This window comes from Diadema antillarum, unplaced genomic scaffold (assembly GCF_040938485.1).
Source record: "Diadema antillarum isolate AM-2024a unplaced genomic scaffold, OU_Dant_1.0 scf00000040, whole genome shotgun sequence".
Classification (NCBI taxonomy): domain Eukaryota; kingdom Metazoa; phylum Echinodermata; class Echinoidea; order Diadematoida; family Diadematidae; genus Diadema; species Diadema antillarum.
In genome coordinates, this window is record NW_027270929.1 from 3,800,756 (window position 1) to 3,823,613 (window position 22,858).

Below are 22,858 nucleotides of genomic sequence, written 5' to 3' on the forward strand. Positions count from 1 at the left end.
ATGAAAATGTACAATTTAGGCCCCATTAGAACCCTTCCCCACCCCCCTCCCCTGGGTCCCAAGGGGGGCACCCCTGATTCTGCCATGAACAAACTTGAAACTACAGTCATCAATGTACTAACTCATAGTATTAACTTCGCTCTATCACTTCTGGTTCTAGAGAAGAACATTTTTACAGATTCCTTAATTTTGGGGGGTTTGGGCCCCCCTGGGGGCCCCCTGGGTGGGGCATGGTGCCCATTTTAACAAATTGAGTTCCTAACCCCCTAGGGATGCTACCTGCCAAGTTTGATGAAAATCGGTCATGGGGTTTTCAAGAAGAAGATGAAAATGTAAAAAGTTTACGCACGACGCACGACGGACGACGGACGACGGACGACGGACGACGGACGACGGACGACGGACGACGGACGACGCACGACGCACGACGCACGACGGACGCCGGACGAAGGGCGATCGCAATAGCTCACTTGAGCCTTTGGCTCAGGTGAGCTAATAAAGCAACCAGCAGTACCTGACTGTGTACTTAGATGCCATTAACCTCACAGCGCACTTGAAACAGACATTAGTACGGGTGCTATTCCAGGTGCCAGTGGGGTGAATGGACATCTTTTCCACTTTCATGACAAAAATGATACATCTGTGATGCCATGCCAGGAAACAAAACGTGGCAAACCTCCGGTGTTAGCTGACAAATGTACAGCTCAAGCGCCATATGAAAATCAATTATGAAAACAAAACAAAACAAAATAAAACAAAACAAAGAAGAGGTGAGGCGAGGCAATGATTGGTCACATCAGTCCGTACAGGCAAGCAGCATTCACGCTTTTGAAACTGAAGATCGAAAATGGTGTGAAACAGGAACGAAGAAGATAACGCAGCACCGAAGTACGAGTAAGTGAGCGTGCGAAGCTGCAGGTGTACACGAGAAAGCGAATCGCGCGGAATCAATCCATCGGCAAAAAAGTCCACCGCTAGTTGATGTCGAAAGGCCCGGTGGTGTCCCATACTCACTCACAGTAGACGTTAATTGTTGACTTTTACACTAGTTGCTTTACATAGTTGCTGTCAGTTTTGCATCTCTTGTTGGCTTGGATGAAGTTTGCTGGTTGCCATGGTTATTTCAGTCACAATCCCATCCATTGTCTTTTATCATGTGGGCCAGCTCGATGATGTACTTGCCCTCCTTATACTTCTGGCTGTTCTCAAATGCATGCTCCTACAAGGGATGAAAAAGAAAAAGAGAGAGACAAACACTTAAAGATGAGTTGAAAGTGAAGCAAGAGATCATTAAAGCAAAAGGATGAAGATGTGCTAAGATTTTTGTTCAATTGTCTCCCTCTTTTACAAACTTTATATCAATTGTCTCCCACTGGTTCCTTTTTCCAACATGTTTGTTAAAATGTAGATCAGCAGTTGCAATCTTACAAATACATTTGTACGGAGGGAGACAATTGATATAAAAATCATAGCACATGATCTAAAGTACTAGTATTTGACAAGAACCATATTACATGAACGCTAGAATCAAGGAGAGAGAATACACGGTTCCACAGTCATGTTTCTTCCCAAAATCCTCAAAGGGATTAGAGGAAAACTGAGAAAGAGTGAATGTCAGGGATGATAATCTTCATGTATGAATATGGAGTATAACAAATATATACTATCATATTCAAACTTTATTAATTGATTTACCTTACAGTCAAAGTGCTGTACTCACAATAAAGAAATATGCATTATTTTCTAAAGAAAAACATGGGGCATGTCATTCCAAAGTCAAAATAAAAAGGAATAAAAATCAAAACAAAAAATACAGCCACAAAAAAAAAAATTGTCTTGGCAGTCATCTCCTTGTTAAGAATTCCTATTATACAATATTTCCTTTTACATGATAATATAACCAAAAAAAAAAAAAAGATGAAAACAAAACATCAAACAAAAACTTCAGGTGACTTGTCCTATTATCTCACACACTACCAGGACTTTTTCACATTTACAAAACATATGCGGGCAAGAAATGAGGTCAATTCTAAAAACATAAACAGCACATAATGTCTTCCTAATCACCTCATTGCTTGAGGAAATATGCGGGGAAACACCACATACAATGTAGTACTGATTGAGCAATGTCGCAGGAGAATTAATAATAATGTCTTTCAAATTGTGTGACGCACGGATGCATCACAAAGAATAATGACAGCTCAGAAGGGAAAAAAAAATCACAAAATGTACCCAGCATTGTTGAGAGGATAATATCTTCAGGTATTGCTTATGTTAAAATCTTTCAAGGAATCTCTCTATGTGTTTAAAATATATGCGGCACGGGCAGAATATGGCTATTCCAAGAACTCTTGATGGTATTTTCTCCCCGTAAGAAAAACAATTTGGGGCAGAGTGCCACTTTCTAGGAAAGCTGTCCATTTTCTGGTGTATGGCTGCATGCGCCTTTGACATTTCAATCTTTTTTTTCTTTCTACATCTGGACCCATGCATCACATCGCCTAGCATGCATTATAGAATGATTTCACTGACTGTCATGTTCATATTGTATTTCATTCCAATAAAGGGCCAAGTCTGGGGAAATTCAGTTTGCTACTATGAACTGTATTCTATTTTTTTTTCCATTTCTTTTCTCTGAATCATCTATTTTGGAAGAGATGAAGACTTGGGGCTGAGGAAGAAGATGACAATGAAATACAGCAGCACTCAATAGTCTCTCCTCAGAAATGAGTTTTTCACCGTAAAATTGGTTTGCAGAAGAGCAACTAGAGAAGACCTCCTCTCTGCAAAAAAAAACCAAACAAACACACAAACAGAGCTAGATGACAAACACACATATAAAAATTTCCAGTTTTCCTATTCAAGTCAGATCTGAAAATGAGGATAGATGATTTCCAGGCATGCCTGAAATTCATACAATTTCACATCAAACTCAGCTGCTACTTTTGTAGATTGCTTGTAAGAAATAATCTGTGATGCTCATATTTTGATCACAAGTTGCTGTTCCCCCCCCCCCCCCCCGAAAAAGAGTATGACCAATATTGAATCTCTATGCACAGAAGTTATATTCAGACGGGGGAGTTTACAGCCATACCTTTGTATCAACATAAAAAGAAAAATATGTCATTCCTTTACATTGAAACATATCAAGCCAAAAAAAGCAAGTAATTTTCACTGCAGCGATGATCTACTGGACATAGACTCACATGCTAATATCTTTGGGAACTGGATAATTCTATCATTCGTCTCCTGTAACTGTGACTTGCATGTTAACTGAAATGTATGTTCTAGAGTGTAGTCCATACTGTATATAGTCAACATACTGAAAAGATTATACTGAATTATCTCTTGACATCATCCTTCTCATGTGTGTGTGTGTGTGTGTGTGTGTGTATGTGTGTGTTTAATTCATTTACATGGGGTGAGGCATGCATCTCTACGAATGACTGCAACTTGCAATCACTGCGGCAAATATTTGTCGCCGAACCATCACGCATGTCCCAACGCCAGCTGATCAACCTCTATTGAATTTTCCGTGGTCGTGTCGTAACCGCTCGTTATGGAACGGGCGTGGGTCGGTGACGTCACCCAGGATGCGTCTCACAGTCAAAAACAAGCCTTTCGTTGTTTTTCAATTGATTTCAATGGGTAGCGAGTGAATTGGAAGGTGTGATTCCATGGTGTCTGGGCCTTTGCTGCTACAGTTTAAGGATGGAAGACATCAAAGATATGGAAGCTGAGGTGTCATTTTTCTCACCTCCTATACTATGCCCATTAACACACGCAGCAGCACTGAAGGGTATTGCTGTTGACTCCCCAATCCATAAATAATTGAAAAAAACCCGAAACTTTCCTTCACATATTAGATACACCATCTGAAGAAAAAATAACCAAACAAACAAAAGAAGATGACTCTCATTTCCTTGGTTCTAATTTTTCCTTTCTGCTTACTCTTCCTACTCAGAGAATAGTATAAGGAAAAAATATATACATTTTTGTTTTGTTTCTTTTCTGGATAGCCATAATACATTTCCATGTACAATACCCATCTCAGGTGCATACCATCATGCAATCTCTGTCTTGCTTCTCGATTTGTTTCAGTGCTGTATAGTTTTCTCTATTACTGTCCTTAGTTTTCTCTATTATTGTCCTGTACTTGGAAAAAAGGATTTTCCATAGGGCATGATCATACGCCTGCCTCTGAGGGAAGCCAGAAGGGGATTTCCCAGAATTTGATTTTTACAGAGGAATATCGGTATGAGTGAGAGAGAGGCAAGCCTCATAGCCATCTGTTCCGTTTCCTTCTGTAGCATGGAGTATCCATCAAATGTACATTCACCTCAATGCCATTGGGGCATAGCGGCAGATACAGAGAAGGCAGATATTTCTGGGTACATCATGGCAAAGTCATCCCTGTATCTGAGGAGCGGCTAATCAAAAGGGTACGGGGAAGCTAATGCGGGTACACTGTATGTGTCATCATTACCCAGTGCTCTCTGATGTGGCTCCATTAGATAATGTCCACATTGTCGTCATGGCAACAATGTTAAATCGTTGGAGAAATAGTCTCTTTTACACCAGCACTGCATGCGCTGCAGCTTTCAGTATCATACTCGCCAAAATGAAAACAGAGAAAAACTTTTGATTGCTATTCATCTTTTAATAATGAATACCAATCTTTCATTATTTGTTGTTGTTGTTGTTGTTGTTGTGCTGACACAAATCTGCAAAAGGCAACACATGGAATACTGGGCACAGCATCAGAAGTTCAAAACCTTGGGAGTCTGCATGGCAGACTAGACTCTGCCGAGCCCTGACTGTGGATGAACTGCAGGTGCCCCTTCCTCCATCAGCTAATTAACCCATGCCATGACTGTCTACCTTTGTTAACCACTGCGCTCACCGACACGACGGGATATGGGAACATCTGCACGGTGGTGGTGGGCTGGCCCAATCATACCATTAGGAGGGGAGTGATTTTCAGCATGGTTTCATCTCTCCTCATTAAACAAAGGTGTGAGGAGAAAACTCTAGTCCAGTGGCTGAACCACAGGGGGTGTCAGGCGACAAATCCTTTATGGCATAATGAATAACATAAACTCTTGCACTTTGCGAAAATCCTCCAAATACCCTATGGCATAAAGTGTCTTAATACAGCATCATCATAGTGATTCCCTAGATCCTAGAGGCTATAAATATATCATTGCAACTGACAATTTTGACTATGTCCAGGACTATGACACAGACTCATTAAAATAGAAAAAGAATATAATAATAATGATAATAGTGAGACTCTTATAAAGCGCACATTTCTACCTAAAAAAGATACTCAAGGCGCTAGAGAACAGAGTACATATTGTGTCACGTTACAACAGTATCACAGAAAATAATAAGACAATAAACCAACAAACAATAGGCCTATCTCCGTACACATACTATATCATTCACCTTGACCAATATTTGATTTACCGGTGGTACTACCAGGGGTGGTATCTATTTAGAGCAATATTATCATGTGTTAATATCTCCTTTAGATAACCCTGAACAATGCCGACTCTAAAATTGGACATATTTGTGAAAGATAAGGCTGATATGGCACTATGAGTAGAATGGTAGATGATACTGCAGTCACTGAGGTCTATTGGCCCTACTTTTGTCAGCATGGGAGGTGAGGTGAAATCTCTACTGTGTATAGCTTCCAGCTCACACATCATACCAATACATACAATAAGAAACAATGTGTGTCTATCATGTTGACACCTACAATGTACAGTATAGACTCCCTTCTAATAAAGAGTATTTACAAACTCCTACATAGTTTCTCTGAATGGATGAGCACTGAAACATGGTAAAATATCAATGAAAATTTAATGGAGGCAAGAAATATACGACTTGATTGCTGTCAGTTCAAACAATGTAGCATTCTACATTTGCCAATGAATATCTGTCCATGTCATCATCATGGGATTTTAATTTCTTTGGATTGGTAAGTTGTAAACGACTTGCTTTAAATAGATCGAGGCCATGAATATGATTTGTCTGAATCTTGAAAGAAGGAACTCAATGTGCCATGCAGCATGTGCACAAAGATAAAGTGCATGTGATATATCTTCATATGGATATGATGGTTCTGTCGAGAAATTGTAAAAGCACTAACTTTTTATGTACAAATCAGATTTATGAGTAATGTTATGTAAGCGGTGCAGTAGCAATGTAATCACAGAAAAAAAAAAGCTCTACTGATAAGACTAAGGATAGACTATCTTACTAATACTGGATAATTAAGTTTGACTTACTGATATACTAATTTTATTGTGACTTATGATATCCCACATATCACTCATAAAAATTTTACCAATTCTTCTGATTTCATAACACTGGATGAGCTCAATAATGTTGAATATGCCTGCATCTATTCATTTATATCAAAATGTCACTGTGCTAATGAAACAGAGAACACTGATCAAAACAGGACATGTTGAAAGGAAAAATATAAACAGGGTGACAGGGAAGTATACAGGTAGAGAGAGAGAAAGAGGAAATGTGTGCTAAGTGGGTAAAGGGGAAGGAGGTGGGACTACAAAAATATACGGTATTTGCGATCAAAACCTCTTTCGGGAAGACACCGTCTATTATTGTTACAACGATTAAAGATTGAAGCAAATAGACGATGAATGTTGTACACTGAGCACTGACCGCAGGCAGAATACGGATGACATATTGCCAAACACATGACTTGCTATATTTTCACTGGCTAGCTGTTAATCTTCAGTTTGCATTCATTGCCAATCTTACTGCCTAAATTATGCAATAACGACTATTTAATTTGGACACATTTGAAAACAAAAACTTGACTCGCTATCATTTATCATCTATCAAAATGACAAAAGGATACCTCCTTAGTTTCACTAAAATGTATGTCATGCATTTACAAGGTCAGTTTGCATCTAAGGTAAGAAAGCTGTCTAGGACAGAAAGGGAAGCTCAAATAGTTGTGATACAGATCAAGATAAATGTAAAAATATGAACATGTAGATGGTACAAAACAGATGCACAATGAATTGAGGGATCTGGTCCTGTGTACTTCAATTCATATTTTCCCTACACATTGTGAGCATTCCAGACAATCAACTGCTACACCTAAGAAAAAAGTCACGGTACTGGAATTTCACAAGGCCAATACGAAGACAATGCGAACTTTGGGACAAATAAACTATGATCTTCACAAAGAGAATTTTCTAACTCATTACAGTCTACTACAGTACAATGACATGTCACTTCAGAACTCTTCTCAACTGCAACTCTGTAAACTCAAAGAGACTTGAGAAACAACAAAGTGATTTTCTACATCTACTATATAAATGAGTACCATATTTGTATTATTTTGTTGTTCAATATTCTTGATTAGTACAAATATGCACTTTTATCCTGTGTAATATTATGTTCTTTGTGATCATGCTTTATGATTTCATAAACTCCCTGGCTACAGGGAGTAATCCTGTTTACGTATGATTTCTGAATTCACCCACCCTTTACCTCCCCCTTTCTATGTCCCATCTCCTCTCTTTCTTCCCCTTTCTATTTTATATGAGAATAAATCTGTGAAAATCACTGCACGCGACATACAGTGCTACAGGAGTTAAAAAGATACTGTTTACCATTGGGAGCAGTGATTAATTCCGCCAGGGGAGAAGGTTATGCTTTCATTACAGTTGGTTTGCTGCTTTGTTTGTTTGTTTGTTTGTCCGTGTGCAAAATAACTCAAAAAGTTGTGCACAGATTTGGATAAAACTTGCAGGAAAGTTTGAGAATGGCACAAGAAACAGATGATTAAATTTTGGTAGTGATCCTGAAATTTTTATGGATTTTATGAAGGATTTTCACTATTTTGGCAGGCAGGGTCAATGAACTTAGGAGTTCAAGCTGTGCATTTTTGAAGCTTTCATACGCACACTAAAGTGCGTCCTCTAGTTTCTGCTAGGGCGAGGCATGCCGCGCAGCTGAGGGTTTATGACGTAACAAAGGCTTCTATATTGGGAAATCGCGCGATTTTTCAATGGGTGGAAATCACAGGTCTTTATTGAAGAGCAAGATTATTGTTGGAAAGAAGCTGCTTGGCGGAGGTCTGCGCTCTCAGAGTGCTTTTCTAGTTTAAAAAATGTGCGAGTTATCACATTTGATGCATATGTGCAGGTCAGTTTTATAACAAAACATCCTACCACATAAACATTTCGCAATAAAGGCTAAAATATAAGGAGGTATCACTATTTTTCTCAATAAACAACTATAGATGGTTTATTCTAGAAACACTCTTATAATAACTACAGTTTTGTATAGTTCACATTTTGTACACTTAACAGTACTTAACATTGATTATACTGACTAAGATTTCACATTGGTCGTTTCCACCCCTCATTCACATTTTAGAACTATTTTGAAACACTAAAGCTGATTTTTTTTTTGTTTCGTCTGCAAATGGCAAATAATGCCTTTAATGACTTAGCTGTGGGGGTGTTTGTCTCTCTGCAACAGCGTGGAAACCAGAACCAGGTACATCTTTCCTGAACTCACTCTCTATGTGACACCAACCTACATTTTGTTGCCCATTAACAGCTCCCTCACTGAATATGGAAGCGCTGGTTACGTGGTAACCCGAATCCCCAACAATCCCACTAAGGGTTAGAATGAACGAGCTGTGCGCAAGCCAAGTGGGGTGTCCCCATCCTACACAGGTCTGAAATGAAGTTCAGGCCTACCTTACCGTAACCTATGCGCTCTTTCAAGGACATTGAGCATGAGGCTTACAAGCACAGGTCAAGTATTATACTGCCACCTTTCTTTGTGGGGCAAAGTATGCATCACTTTCCAGTGTGACTGCAGACATCCTTTCAAAATCTGATGCTGCAATGGATATTTTAATGGGTCTCGGGAGTATAAATTAAGACATTTTCTTTCAAATTAATGCGAGCAGAAGACCTCAGGAGAGAAAGCTCATCCTCTACAAGATTACCTCCTGCTCTGGTCATGTTAGGTGTAGGACCTAACATGTTTTGAAGTGAGCAAAACCAGTCTCTCACACAAAAACAGAGAAGAGTACACTGTATGATTTATAATGAAATGTATTAACAATATTTACAGCCCCCCCCCCCCCCCCCCATTGGCTCGTATGTGTTGAGAGATGTACAAACATCTGGGGGGCATTTCATGAAGCATTTTGGTCAGATATTTTTCTGACAAACTGTTATAAGCTACTGAAATCCTTGCATCTGATTGGCTGAATGCAAATTTGTTCGACAAATTTGTCGGACAAAACACTTCATGAAATGCCCCCTGTACTTTATTTCTAGTCCTTACATTACAGGAATGACCACACACTTACATATTTCCAACCCAATGTCGTTTTGCAGCACTCGCAGTAGATGTCCGAGACGGCGTGTAGACCAGTCAGCAGAACTCGCTCCTCTGCCGGACCACACCCAACATTCACCCTGCACAGAACAAAAGAGAAGCAGAACAGAATCAATTATTACATTGAATGGCTAATTATTAGTTTACTTCATTGCATATACATGTATATCACATAACTATATATAAAATCAGTAATAAGACACGTGTACAGTGCATTTTCCATGTACATATGTGTTCAAATGTGTTTTACAATGGGATATATGCGAGTATATACATTGTACATGTAAATTAATATATACGCCTGTTAAATAATAAATTACACAATCTGCTTTGTGTCTACAGCAAGGTATAGAACATGTTATTCACTTGCTTTTAAGTATGAAAACATAACCTGGGTATATCTTAGCATCACAGAAAACAAGCAGCCATTGTCAGCTTACTGTAAAAGTGGATATTTTTGCGCGACAAATTTTCCGTGCTTGGCCGGGTAAGAAGAGTTTCGCGTGTTTTTAAATCCCGCGGAATCATGATATCATGCACAGGAACATATGGCATGCAAAAATATTCGAGTGCTTTTATTTTCGCGCCAGTTTCTGGTTGCGCGAAATGCGTGAAAATTTCAACACCGCGAAAATTTCCACTTTTACAGTACTTGTTTATTGTTGCCATTCCAAATGGACTCATAAGAAATGAGTGTACATCAGGGAGTGTAACCTGAGCTAGTATTGGTGTGTGCTGGTACCCAGGTATTCAAAATCAGTTAATATCAATGATATTGCTGGACATTTAAAACAAAAATCAATTATCAATGATATCACTGGACATTAAACACAACAAAAGTCAGTGACCCCCTGCATGTCGAATTTGATGTCATGAAAAGGATTAAAATAGCGCAAGTCTTCACCATATGACGACACAAAACATTACATTTCTTGAATGAAAAAGAGTCTAAGAACACTGTACATGTCAAATACGTTGTATTCCTGTTTTGGGAGAAGAAAAGTACATGTAGCTCCATTCCGAATTTTACAAATGTCATGTGTCATGAACAGCAGTGGGACCTTCCACAGGAAGAACACACAAACATCTAATGTGAAAATTGAAAAAAAAAAATATTCTAGTTTGCTGTAGTCTTGTTCTACACGTATTGTGCTTGAAGTTGAGAGGTATAATAGAAACTTAATGATTTGACTACTGATGAATAGTCGAAGAATGAATTTCACATCATTAGCTGGGTTGCAATTTGTGTCATTCTGTTCATAAAATCCAAGGGCATGGCCCTCTATTCATGCTGAAGCTTATGTTGTCTGGAAACAAGACTAAATTGACCTGGCAAAGAACCCTCAACCCAAACAAAGCCAGTTCAATCCCATCAAAATGTTTTGACTGCTGGCCAAGTTTCTGGTTTTTTTTTTCCAAAGCCAAAAACAATGGGCAGTCAATGCTCTTCTGCCAACCCCGAAATAAAAAAAAAAAAACCATAATGCCTCCGGCACCACTTCATGGCGGAGGCATAAAAATCACAATAATACAACAACAATCCCACAGTCACAAAAAAAACAACTTGAAAGAATACAGCTACCATCAGATTATTATTTCTAGTGAGACATTATATGTGAGTTTCAAGTTCATTCAGGTCAGTTAATAAGAAAGCAAATAAATTGAATTTATCTGTGCTAAATTGAACTCTTTTTTATTTCTTTTTTTTTTAAAACTTTTTCTTTAACTTGAACATGGATAGATTCAAAGCACACTATCACAGGTTTGTTTGTTTGTGTGTTTTATTTCTGTCAAGATCCACCATTGGTAAATTACTATTGCCTATTTCAAGTACACTTCATTTCTTCAGTAGTGAACATCAAGATATATCTTTGCACAAGAGAAGGGAAAACTGTGCAAAAAAGATAGCAGGGGAAAGTATTCAAGTGAATGGATCATTAACAATGAGACTTGAAAAGAAAAGGCAGAGCAGAGAAGCTGAACTGCAGAAAACAGGAATTGGGGAATATCAAATAATGATCACAAACAGAAGTCGGAAGAGAAAGATCTGAGATTAAATAGTCTACAACATATGAGAGGTAAAAGAGAACAAGTCCCTTTGAGAAGGGTTCGTGCAGCTGGTATTAGAACTACTTCAAATATGGTTTCTTTTGTTTACTGTCTGAACCCATCTTTCACAAAACAAGTCAAAACAAATTCCCAGCTAACTATAGAGGATAACAAAGACACAATAAAACCCTACAAGTGCAATATCTTTCAGCATCAAAACAAATGAAGTAGATGTACTATACTGGCTCAAACATAAACTCGTCTTTCAATCAGCGCATCCTCACCATTTCTGTTGTGGTCATAATGTATGAGCCCTTTCATATCGGCACAGCTCTTTAACCCATTGAGGAGGGGCTGATTTTGCTACAACACACATTTCCCATAGACACTTCCCGAGTAGACTCAGGACTTGTCCTCAACGCATAAGTATTTTCAAGATATGTTCCATATTCAATACAGATCTCTCTTTGCAACTCGAAAGCATACAGACATGAACCCCTTTTCTCCTCAGTATTTCTCAAACCATGTATGGCCAACTGAATATCAGAAGTTTTTATCTCCTCATCAAGCTTTGCTTCTTTTTGTTTGTAAAGTGTGCAGTCGCAAACTGAAAACAGTACTGTATGTGATTTTACATCCAAGGTCTGTTTGAGAAGGTGGAGCTGTGAATTACCAACACTCACTTTCATTTCACATATGTGCACTCTTTAGATATGATAGGCCCTACATGTTTACGTATGGTGCATGCATGTAGTGTGTATGTAAATAGGGTACTCTCACGCGCAAACCTGAAGCTTTCTTTTTGATTGACAGACCGTGAAGGTTGCTACATGGCTGTTATATGGAAATGTCATATACAGTTCACAATTAGTAGAATTTTCAGTGTCAGGATACTCTGCATATCTATTCTCACTTATAAACATTTTCTAGAAAGATGTTTAGTGATATCTTTTTTTTTTCTGTCTGGAAGGAGACAATTTCCTTTCCATGAATTTGTTTGTACCACCATCACTACTGATATGATATCCCCCTCTACAAAAATAAAACCCCCAATCACAAGCACATTCTAGTGACATAAGTTCAGACTTCATCAGTCTTGAATCAGCGAGGACTGCTTTTGTTTCCCGAAAGGACTTTGACTGAATAAAATAATGTCCCATTCGTGGAATCTCTAACTAACCAAAACTTTAAGCAAGTCATCCTTCAGATAGCTCTATAAGACGGCCAAATCTCCCACCAACCATGAACAAGGGATTTGTCCCAGTTCAAAAGGCCGGGCAGGAAGTGTTAAAGCAAGCACCATTTTTTTTTTTTAAAGGGAACCAGAGATTATCACCTGATCTACTTTTAGGAGAGAAAAAAAAATCACACCAGGTTACTTCCAGGGCAACAGACTCCTATAAAATAAACTCTGTTTTGTGAGAGAAGCCAAAAATGTTCACGAATTGCTACATGCATTGTAGACAAGAACTTTTGCGTGCATCTTTATAATTCTGAAAATCTTGGCTCTCATGAAATTGGCAAAATAACCGGGTACGCAAAAATTTCTGGGTTTACAGTAAATGCAATGCAATTTCTGATCACCTCCAAGGTGAGATGTCACATTGAGTTGCTTCTTGAAAGGAGGGAAATATACTTCTTTCTCAGTCAATTGCTGAGGTTCCTGATCGTGAATTCGACTCCTCATGCAACTGGCTCACAAGTTCCAATTGCTAAATATAATTTATCATATATCATATAAATTTATATCCACATATGTAGCATTGGCAATCAGCCATCACAAGGTCAATGACCTGCATTCAATACAGCTGGATGATGTCAAAATGAGAACAGCAAAATGTTGAAGCCTGTACGCGAGCAAGGGAATGAGAAAGAAAGGAGAGACGGAGAGACAGAGAGAGATATACACTGTATAATATGTGTATATTATATACTCTGGAACAGCTGGGGGCAGCTTGGTAGAGGTTGTTTCAAAGGGCACAGTGCCACCTGGTGATGCCTAGGTCAAGCTTCATGACTTTGTATTTCCCCTTTTACACTAGCTTGAAGAAAGAAGTAATCAAAATCTCTCCCACTAAGTTGGTTGGCACCACCTCCTACCATACAGTGCTCCTGGCTATTATCATCATCGCAATTACCCTCTGTTTCTTGCAGATCCAACCTGCGGAATTTCTATGAGCCTTTGAAATAAGAGAATTTCAGAGTAGTTCTAAAAAGAGTCAAAATACTTTCATGAAAAATAATCAAATGGGGGTTTGTGGAATATGTCATATACTTGACTTCCTTTTTAAACTCATCATTGTGTTGCATGAAAATTACTAACAGAAGTGACAGAACAAACTAAAAACTGTGGATGTAAGTAGGCCTGGTAGATTGGACAATAAACCTCTAACAGCCTGGAACGGAGACTAAGTTGTAAACAAACCCCACAGCACACGAGGAATGGGGGAGAGAAATAATGGCAGCCAGGCAAAGGAAAGAAGAGTTCGGCAGTCTTCATCGCACAATACTGGAGAAGATCCCTCTCACAATACAGACAAAGGGGAGGCACTGGAGGAAAAAGTGGGTGCTTTGGAACAGGACTGTCCCTGATCAATAGGCGAGGGGAAAATCAATGGGAGCACTGCCATCATCGCTCGAGATCCTTCACGACCGGGGAATCGAATTGCCCCCGTTGTTTTCACCTTGCAACACGCGGGCTTATTCCTCTTCCTGTCCTTTAATGCTAGATGGCTTTACAGCCACAAAACCCTTCTTGCGCTGGCTGGCGTGATGGCCAATTCTGTCACGTTTCTCCAGACAAAGGACAACAAGAAACACACACTTCCCTTTGCCAATAGTGTTGGTGATGGCATTCTTTCTCATCATCCAATTGCAGCGGAAAATTTCTAGGACAACTAGGCACGGATCGTAATATGCTGAATGTCAACCTATATCAGACTGAACCATTTGAAGAACCATATTGGTTCCAGCTACATACCCCTCCCCCCCCCCAAAAAAAAAAAAAAACAATCTCTAAACAACTGAGTCTACATTTTCAGCAAACAAATAAAAGAAAAGGGTTGGGGATCTTTCCCTATTCTATCACAGGCATTATTGTGTTATCTTTTTTCAAAGAGAGGTACATCACAGATTTCTTTCGATGGAAATAGAAGTGAATGGTAGTCGCAGCCACTTTACACAGGCATTGGGCCTATCATTGCAAGCAGTCAGTGCTGATATCAATACATTCACTGTGAAATGGTTTTGAATTATCTATAGGCTCATGTTATATAACCTGCTTCTGACTCTAAGAATGTTCTCAAATGAAACTTTTTCACCTTTATAAACACAATGGCCATGATTTCTCATGGGACACCCCCCCCCCCCCGCAGCAAAAATTATTTTGTTAAAAAAATCAACAAAATTACTCTAAGATGTTATTTACAAATGGCGATCCATACACACACACACACACACACACACACACACACACACAAATTGTTAAAGTAAAATATTAACAATAACTAGAGCATTTCTTGCAAAAGGAACAACTGTACTGAAGAAGAATCTGAGTCTCTTTGTTATATTGGCGAACATTCTATTCCTGAACCATACTACCCAGTGAAGGGACAGTATTAAAAAGAAAGACCATGCTATCCTATGAGAAAAAATAGATTAATCAGTCCTATCACTTGACATATGATATTCCCAGTGCCTTGCTACCAATACATGAGTACTTCTGATGTCACATCTTTACAGTGACCTACATAGCGAATAAATCCCCCCTCCCCCAAGTACTGATCATGACATTACACATTCGTTACACTTGGTGATGAAATGCATTCATTCCTTCTACGGCCATGTTCATTCTGCTAGCCACAGACCCCACATGTTCATCTTCATTGTCTATCTTTGACGCAGAAATCAAAACACTAGCTCTAGGTTACTGATACAGGCAGCTACAGCACCAGCATCACAGGGGTCTCTTTTGTAAATATCCTTCCACACATCCGGTGGCAAACAGACCACCAGATTACCGCACTATTGACTAAGGGATCAGCGAGTTTTCAGAGAAAATATTCACAAATTTTAACGCACCAAGTAACTGTGAGTCAGATTGAGTCAGGCACTTGAAAATTTGTGACTAATAAGAGGAACCCCTATTGTAGGCCCTTCACCAGAGAAATTCATGCCTCTTTATTTTCCGTAAGAAAATAGCTTTTAACTCGGCATTTTCTAATCATTCTCATACAACATGCATTTAGTAAACAGTCATCGTTTTGAATGTCATTCCTATAAAAGTCTCACATCAAAACATGGAGAGAACTACTCTTCAATATGGTCCTTCTCCATTCGAAATTGTGACCAATCAGAACAGAGTATCTACAGATTGTGACTGATTCCTTTAATTGGGGAATTGAAAAAAAGAAGAATAAGTGAGCACGAGAGAGAGAGAGAGAGAGAGGGAGAGAATTCATACATGATTCACCGAAAGCTATACGTGTGCAACTTCTCAGAGGTAATCTGCGTATGTGCGCAACACTACAGAGGATTCTGTTGTCATGGCAACATGATGAATAATTCTATGCATGTATTGTGCATCTGTTGCCAAGATGCTGTATTTGGTACAAGCATCATCAGCAGAAGGTCTAGTATTCAAATGAAAAGAGCATAATATATGATTTTTTTTTTAAATTTCAAATAAGAAATCTAAGCTATACTAGATACGACCAGCTAGTGTGGGATTGAGGCTTAAAATCTGTTGAATGGAAAAAACAACAACAATGGTTTGTAAAATTGCCTACAGTATTACAGTGCCTCCATGTCGAAACAATCATGCATTCTTGAGTGACGCTCCCAAAAATAGCTTTCCCACAAGTGACTGCACTACAGTTTGCAATAACCGTCACTGCTAGCAATCTCTCCAACAAAGACACAACCATCTACTCTATAAAGCTCACTCCTTGGCATATCATAATTGTGTGACAGTGGTCTGTCTCAATGTTTTGTCAGTTTTCTATTGAGAGGCCACTGTTGCCCATGGCAACACATGAATAGCAGAGGCAAGGGGGGGGGGGATGTGATTCAATTTCAATATCCCAACTTACAGCTAGCCAACAATGTTGATCACGATGATGGACTATCCACTGTTGATAGTGTACATAAAAGAGGGAGCATACACATGATAATGCTACAGTGTAGCTACATGCCTGATGTACAGCTCATGGTTGCCTAGTGCTATCAAATGTGAACCCCAATGATAGATGTTTACATGGGCTGGGCCAAATACTCCAAGAGGCTGGGCTAGATATTCAGAGAATCTGTAAAAACATTAATCTGGTTTTATAATATCACAAAGCAGTCTGGATGAGTCTTTGTATTGACGGCTTATTAACTTATAGTCTGCACATCTTGGCCAAGGCTATGGTGTTTGTAAGGAAAAAAAAAATGTAGAGTGTCTGTTTTCTGTTTATCTGATTCAGCCTGTCTCACGGCTACCCAATAAAACTTGATATGTTGTTTGCCAGATCCCATACATGCATTATATATTTGTCATTAATCTCTTCATATATTGTCATCATACACATACCCGCAGGACGATTTAGTTTCTTGTTCCTGGAGAAGATAATTTTCAATTAAACTTACGGCCTCATCATATCAGTATCAGTGAACGTCTGGACATGTCATTAGCGTGGGAACCTCAAACTAACAATTCCAGCTTAAAGACTATGCTTTGTTGTTCACACAAAAGGATCCGATATCATTCTGTTAGAATTTCAAGAAACATTCACCTAACTTTCGTCTAGAAGTATACAAGATATTTGTGACAAATGTTTTTAAAAGCAGAGTCAAAAAATATATGCCTTTGTAGAAAATGAAATAACACAAACCCAAGAAATACTTCCAAGGGATGCCATAATCATGAGACAAGACAAAGATACTTGATTAAAGCAACATTCATGCAGGTTTCCAAGTACTGAAACTTTTTTAATTTGGTACAAACTGAGACATTTATCTATATGTCCTCTTACCTCAGCCAAGGAGATTGATTTGTTTGTCTGTTGGCAAAATAACTTTAAAAAGTTGTGAACGGATATTGATGAAATTTACAGGAAAAGTCGGTAGTGACAAAAGGAACAGATGATTAAATTTTGGTAGTGATCTGGGAATTTTCAGGAATTTCTGAAGGATTTGATCTTTTGGTAAATGGGGTCAATGAATACAAAATTTGTACTTGGGAGTTCAAGCTGTGCATATTTCAGGTGAATATGTGCACTATTAAAACGCCTGCTCTGCTTGAGGTGCCGCACAGCAGAAAGCCGATGAGCTAACGTAAACACAAGGTGTCTATAGCTTGATCCTTAAGAAAGTGGGTGCTTTTTTTGCATGCGTGTATACGTAAAAATGAGCTGTTTTGGTGGAGGTCTGCGCTCTCTGAGCGCTTTTTTAATTGTCACTGCTTTCAATAACATAAAAAGTCCCTGGTATTCATTCTCTTGCAAATTTCAGATGCAATTCCACAGACTATCAATTAAGACTATTTAAAGGGATCATATAGTTTTGATTGAGACCTAATTTCAGGTTTCTAACATTTTTTGGTGAGATAATGAGAAACCTCTTATGAAATATAAAAGAACATGTAATTATATGAGGAATTCAACATTTATTTGATGAAAATTGGTTTTGAAATGACTGAGATATCCAAAAAGAGCGATTCTAATAAAGTGTGGGACCCACACTTTATCACGATCGCTTTGCTTTACCTTGTTTTTGGATGTTTCAGTCATTCCAAACCCAATTTCAATCAAGTAAACTTTGAATTCCTCTTAAAATGGTATGCTCTGTACTATTTCATAAGTGTTTTCTTGGTATCTCGCAAAAAGTTAAAAGCCCAATTCTCATCTCCACCAATACTGTACTATCCCTTTAATAGCCTAAGGCACAAGGGACAAATCCCTTTTGAATCTCCCCAGTTCAAGTATTAGGAGCCCCCTTTTAATTGAAACATGTTATGTAATCAATTACAAGCATTACTGTTCTGAGGATTTTTGAATCCTTATTTTTTTTTTCTGCAAGTAGCTTTGCCCCATCTCCTGCCTGAGTATTAACTCATTATTCAGCCGCAAGTACAACGTACTGTACACAAAACACAATCATTTGACCATTTCTCAAAAGTTAGGATACAGAAATATGCATGCTCCCTTACTTTTTTTTATCAAGATGATACTGTCCTTCAAAGATATCACACTTGCTTGTTAACTTGGCATGCACTTGATGTCTTTGAGCTGCCCCTCACATATTTACGTTCAAATGCTGTGGCCTCAACACTGTTATTATTACACAGGAAGCACTCCACTTGACAAGACAAGGTGCATATCTGCCAAAATGTTCTGAAAACTGTGCATTTTCTGTAGAATTTCATGAGTCAGAATGAGGAAAATTCCATCCGTGAGTATTCCATCCTGCAGCACTTGTTGTAATGAACTGAACTTATGCTTATAGTGCACCATTATCTTTAGGGGTGTGCACAGCCAAGAGGTAAAAATTCTGGTCCTATTATTACACATACATTTTATCTGCTGATAATTTGTCCTTCATGTATAAAGATTACAAATGCTGCTACGGTGAAACACAAAATGTGTAATCTGATTAGTATGTCTGGCCTATTTACAACCTTCTCTGCACTCATGCAATCCTTCAGTGTAATGTTACTCGAAGCCCTAATATAAAATGTCATCAACAGTTGTTGTAGTGAATGAAGGCATATACCAACCATGAATCATTTGTACAAGTCAAATCTTCGTCTCAACAGTGCAAGTGGTCGAGTAGTGCAACACTTTTGAATAGAAAACAAACAAACAAACAAGAATTGGCTTAACTTCTCTTGGAAAAAAACAAAACAAAACTACAACCTAAAGGCAAGGTTACTGAGGACACAACTTCACAATGCCATAGTCATTCACGTGTACCGATACTTATTCACGTGTATCGCAAGTTCGGTAAAAATGAATTATCGTATACAAACATCATTATTGAGGTTTACACAAAAGAAGTGTGACCTAAGTACCTGGTGCAGAGTCTATCCTGACTGACAATGAATTCAACCGCTCATCCATTAAAATCCATGACAGATCTTGAGTAAATAAGCGAAGAGGCTCGTTATTCAGAGAGCTGATATAAAATACAAACCTGCAAACAAAACACAGCCCTCACGGGCACCATATAGATAAACAAATACTGTTGACACTGCATGGTCGAAAACGTGACTGCAAACGCTACTGCACAAAAAAGAAAGTCTGAAATATGCGAGACTAGACCTAGACCTAGCCCATCGCAGTGACACACACAGAAACTATTCTAAACTTGCCCGCCATCATTACCAACTCTTTCCCATCCCAGCCCCCTATATGCCCTTCCTCTGACAAGAAGAACCCTGGTATCCTATCAGGCGGCCACCCTGGGAGCTAACCTCAACTGATATATCACACTTCCTGCAGGTCAAAACAGTGGAGAAAAGGACGATGCCCTTTGTGTTTCAAAACACAACAAACTGCAGGGTGTGCAGAAACAAACACACCCGGACCTGTCACAGAGTGTGTGTGAAAAGATGACAGACCCCTTGAACACTGTCAGTTCTTACACCAGATTCACCTAAAAGCTGCAAATCAGCTAACACTTGGACAACAGGGGACAAAGTTTGCAAAATGTACTATCACATGTAGGCCTACTCAGTACCTACTGATCTTGATTTCGCACAAGATCATATTACACATGTGAACAAATCTCCACACAAATTTGATTTCTCCCTTCAAAATTCCTTTTTGGGTAAGAATGCAGCTGACAGAGAAATGAGCATCGTGTAACCATGGTTTCAGGGTCAGTGGTCATCAGGTCATATCCTCTAAACATTTCAATGGAGGGGGGGGGGGGTCACGGGGGAAAGAATTACTGAATGCAAATGACTACCAATAGGCCCTATTTTACATGCACCTACTGTTCTATCAACAAAGCTCTCTGGACAGCAAGAATGAGAGGTATACCTTTGTTTACCTGCACAGTGAGGGATGCTGTTTTTAGCATTGCTTTTTATATCATACAGACCATTGTAGCTCTCACAGTGAGTAGGTATAAGTGAGAAAGTATAAAAAATAAATGGGTACCACAGGAAGTACGCAGGGGTATAATTAGCAAATATGATACTTCTGGCAGACTTTGGTTTCATAAGCAAGACATTATAAAAAAAATTATTACATGAAATTCATGGTAGAAAGAGCGGTAATGCATTTTAATATTATACCAAAGTGCCACAGCTATGGTATCAATTAATGGCCACTATCACTTTCAAAGAAATAAGTCATGAATAGACACATTGAATGTAAGTCCATTCATTGGAGTGGCTCTGTGTGGGCGACACAAGCATGCATGCAGTTATCACTCACAGATGCTCCGATAATGGTAAATTTCGAACCGGAATAGAATCCCTCAATGTAAATCCAATCCAAATGGATCTTGACTCAGCTCGTTCATTTTCATTCGACGCTGCCAGATTATTGTCATAGCTCCCCTCTACAGAGTCCTTGAGATATTTTTTAATTTGTTAAAATGCATTACAACAAACGGTTTTGTTACTACATGCCTCCTACACATGCAGCTGTATCTAAAAATTCACTGCTATCTACTGCAAATCCTTGCGTCCATCTACGTCACATCCTTCGCGATGGACAAAGAGGGGGCATTTGTCCTCAGAGCTCGTAACATTCTGAAATGGCACCACAAATTATTCTAACCTCCGTGACAGCCAGTGTGCCCCTTTCAGTCTACCATCCTTATCGCACTAAAAATGGCACACTTTGGTTATGATCTATTGAATGTCAGTCCTGGCCTGCTGTGCATGATTCTTCTACGTAGATCTAAACTCACTTTGCAAATATTCATCTTTGCCATTTTTCAATCAGATTCCGAGTTGCCGAGCCTGCATACCAACATACACTGAATGTCAGAACCGCGTTTGACACCTACTCCCTGCTATGACACCTCTCAGCAAATTACCTCTTCTCCCAGCAAAAGCAACTAAAATGGAAATCACCTTACATTCCAATGTCAGCCATACTCCTATCTAGAAAACCCCATTAAACAGCACACCCTCTACTCCATTCCAGATATTGCTCAATACTGAATCACGAATACGGTGATGTCAAATTTTTCGCACTGCACCTGATTAAGTAAAGTGCATTACATTGAGAGAAGCGGTCAAATCAAAATGACAACGAGCAAATGATAACAAATATCGTGGTATCATGGATCAATGCACTGAATGAAAACACTCTGGTCATTGGTGACTTACCATGCCGTGATGTGCCTTGAGGAACTATATCTACAAGGATCAATATAATGAAAAACAAATACAAAACAGCAGCAACAACTTGAAATTGAAAATAACAAGGGTGTACTTACACTGAATTGAAGAGATATGCTCTGCCCTGGCTCCCCTGAAATGACTGTAAAGAAGAAATAGGAAGAAAGCAAAGAAAATAGATTATACAAAAGCTTACCAGGAAGTGTACATGAGAATCAAGATATTTGTTACTTTGTTTGACACACAAGATCAACAAATTGCTCAATATGGCTACAAGCGATTAGTTCCTCAACGATCTGAATTCATACAAAATCTCGGTGATGTTGTTTTTTTTTTTCAAAAGTTCTCCATGCATAACAATCCAGAGGTTTATAGTAAATTTCAGAGCCATGTACACAGGCTTACTGTCATGTTTATTAAGACAATTAATAAATCCACTGCTCACAGGGACATGGTGGATCCCATAATAAAGACAATGGGAAAATGAGAATTTCAGAGGCAATGAAGGGCGCTTAAATTATGCTCAATTTGCGAAGGCAGAATCAGTGTTTTGAAACCCTGATCCAAAACACTGTTCACAGGGGAACATACTTTTTTTGCTCTTTTCTTCTTTTTTTTTTTAGCTGGAGAAAGAGGCGATATTGCAAACATGCACTGCGTATTATTGAAGAACTACAAACCTGTACTGTAGCAAGCTGTGCAGCATACTTGTCTACTTCACGTGAACCAGAAAGATGTTGAGATTATGTCAGAATAAACATTCTTGAGTGATTTTGCATTTATCCTACCCCATTACATGCGTTTAGAGGGAATCGCCAATCATACATGTGAGTTGCATTTATGCTTCCCTGCTAAACGTGTTAAGAGAGAATTGACTATCGTAAACGCACCTATTTGTGCATTTTGAATCAGCACTTTGAAACACTATTGATATCAAAATGAGTCAGGACTTCAGCATGTTTTGAATTAAAAGCATTTCAAAAGCCTGATTATGGCTCAAAAAGTGAAGTATAAATGCACCCTAACTTGCATCATCTCTCACACCACAGAAAGTCCATCTTC

General features: G+C 38.8%; 1 protein-coding gene across 1 annotated transcript; it reads right to left on the minus strand.

The window, feature by feature from the left end:
- Window positions 1-511: 511 nt before the first annotated feature.
- Window positions 512-21,938, minus strand: LOC139711627 (protein yippee-like 2; the record flags this gene model as incomplete). Its single annotated transcript, XM_071623489.1, has 3 exons — window positions 512-1,219; window positions 9,380-9,488; window positions 21,895-21,938. Coding segments are annotated over 3 exons (249 nt in total), but the record flags the coding sequence as incomplete, so codon positions are not given.
- Between the last annotated feature and the right edge of the window lie 920 nt (window positions 21,939-22,858).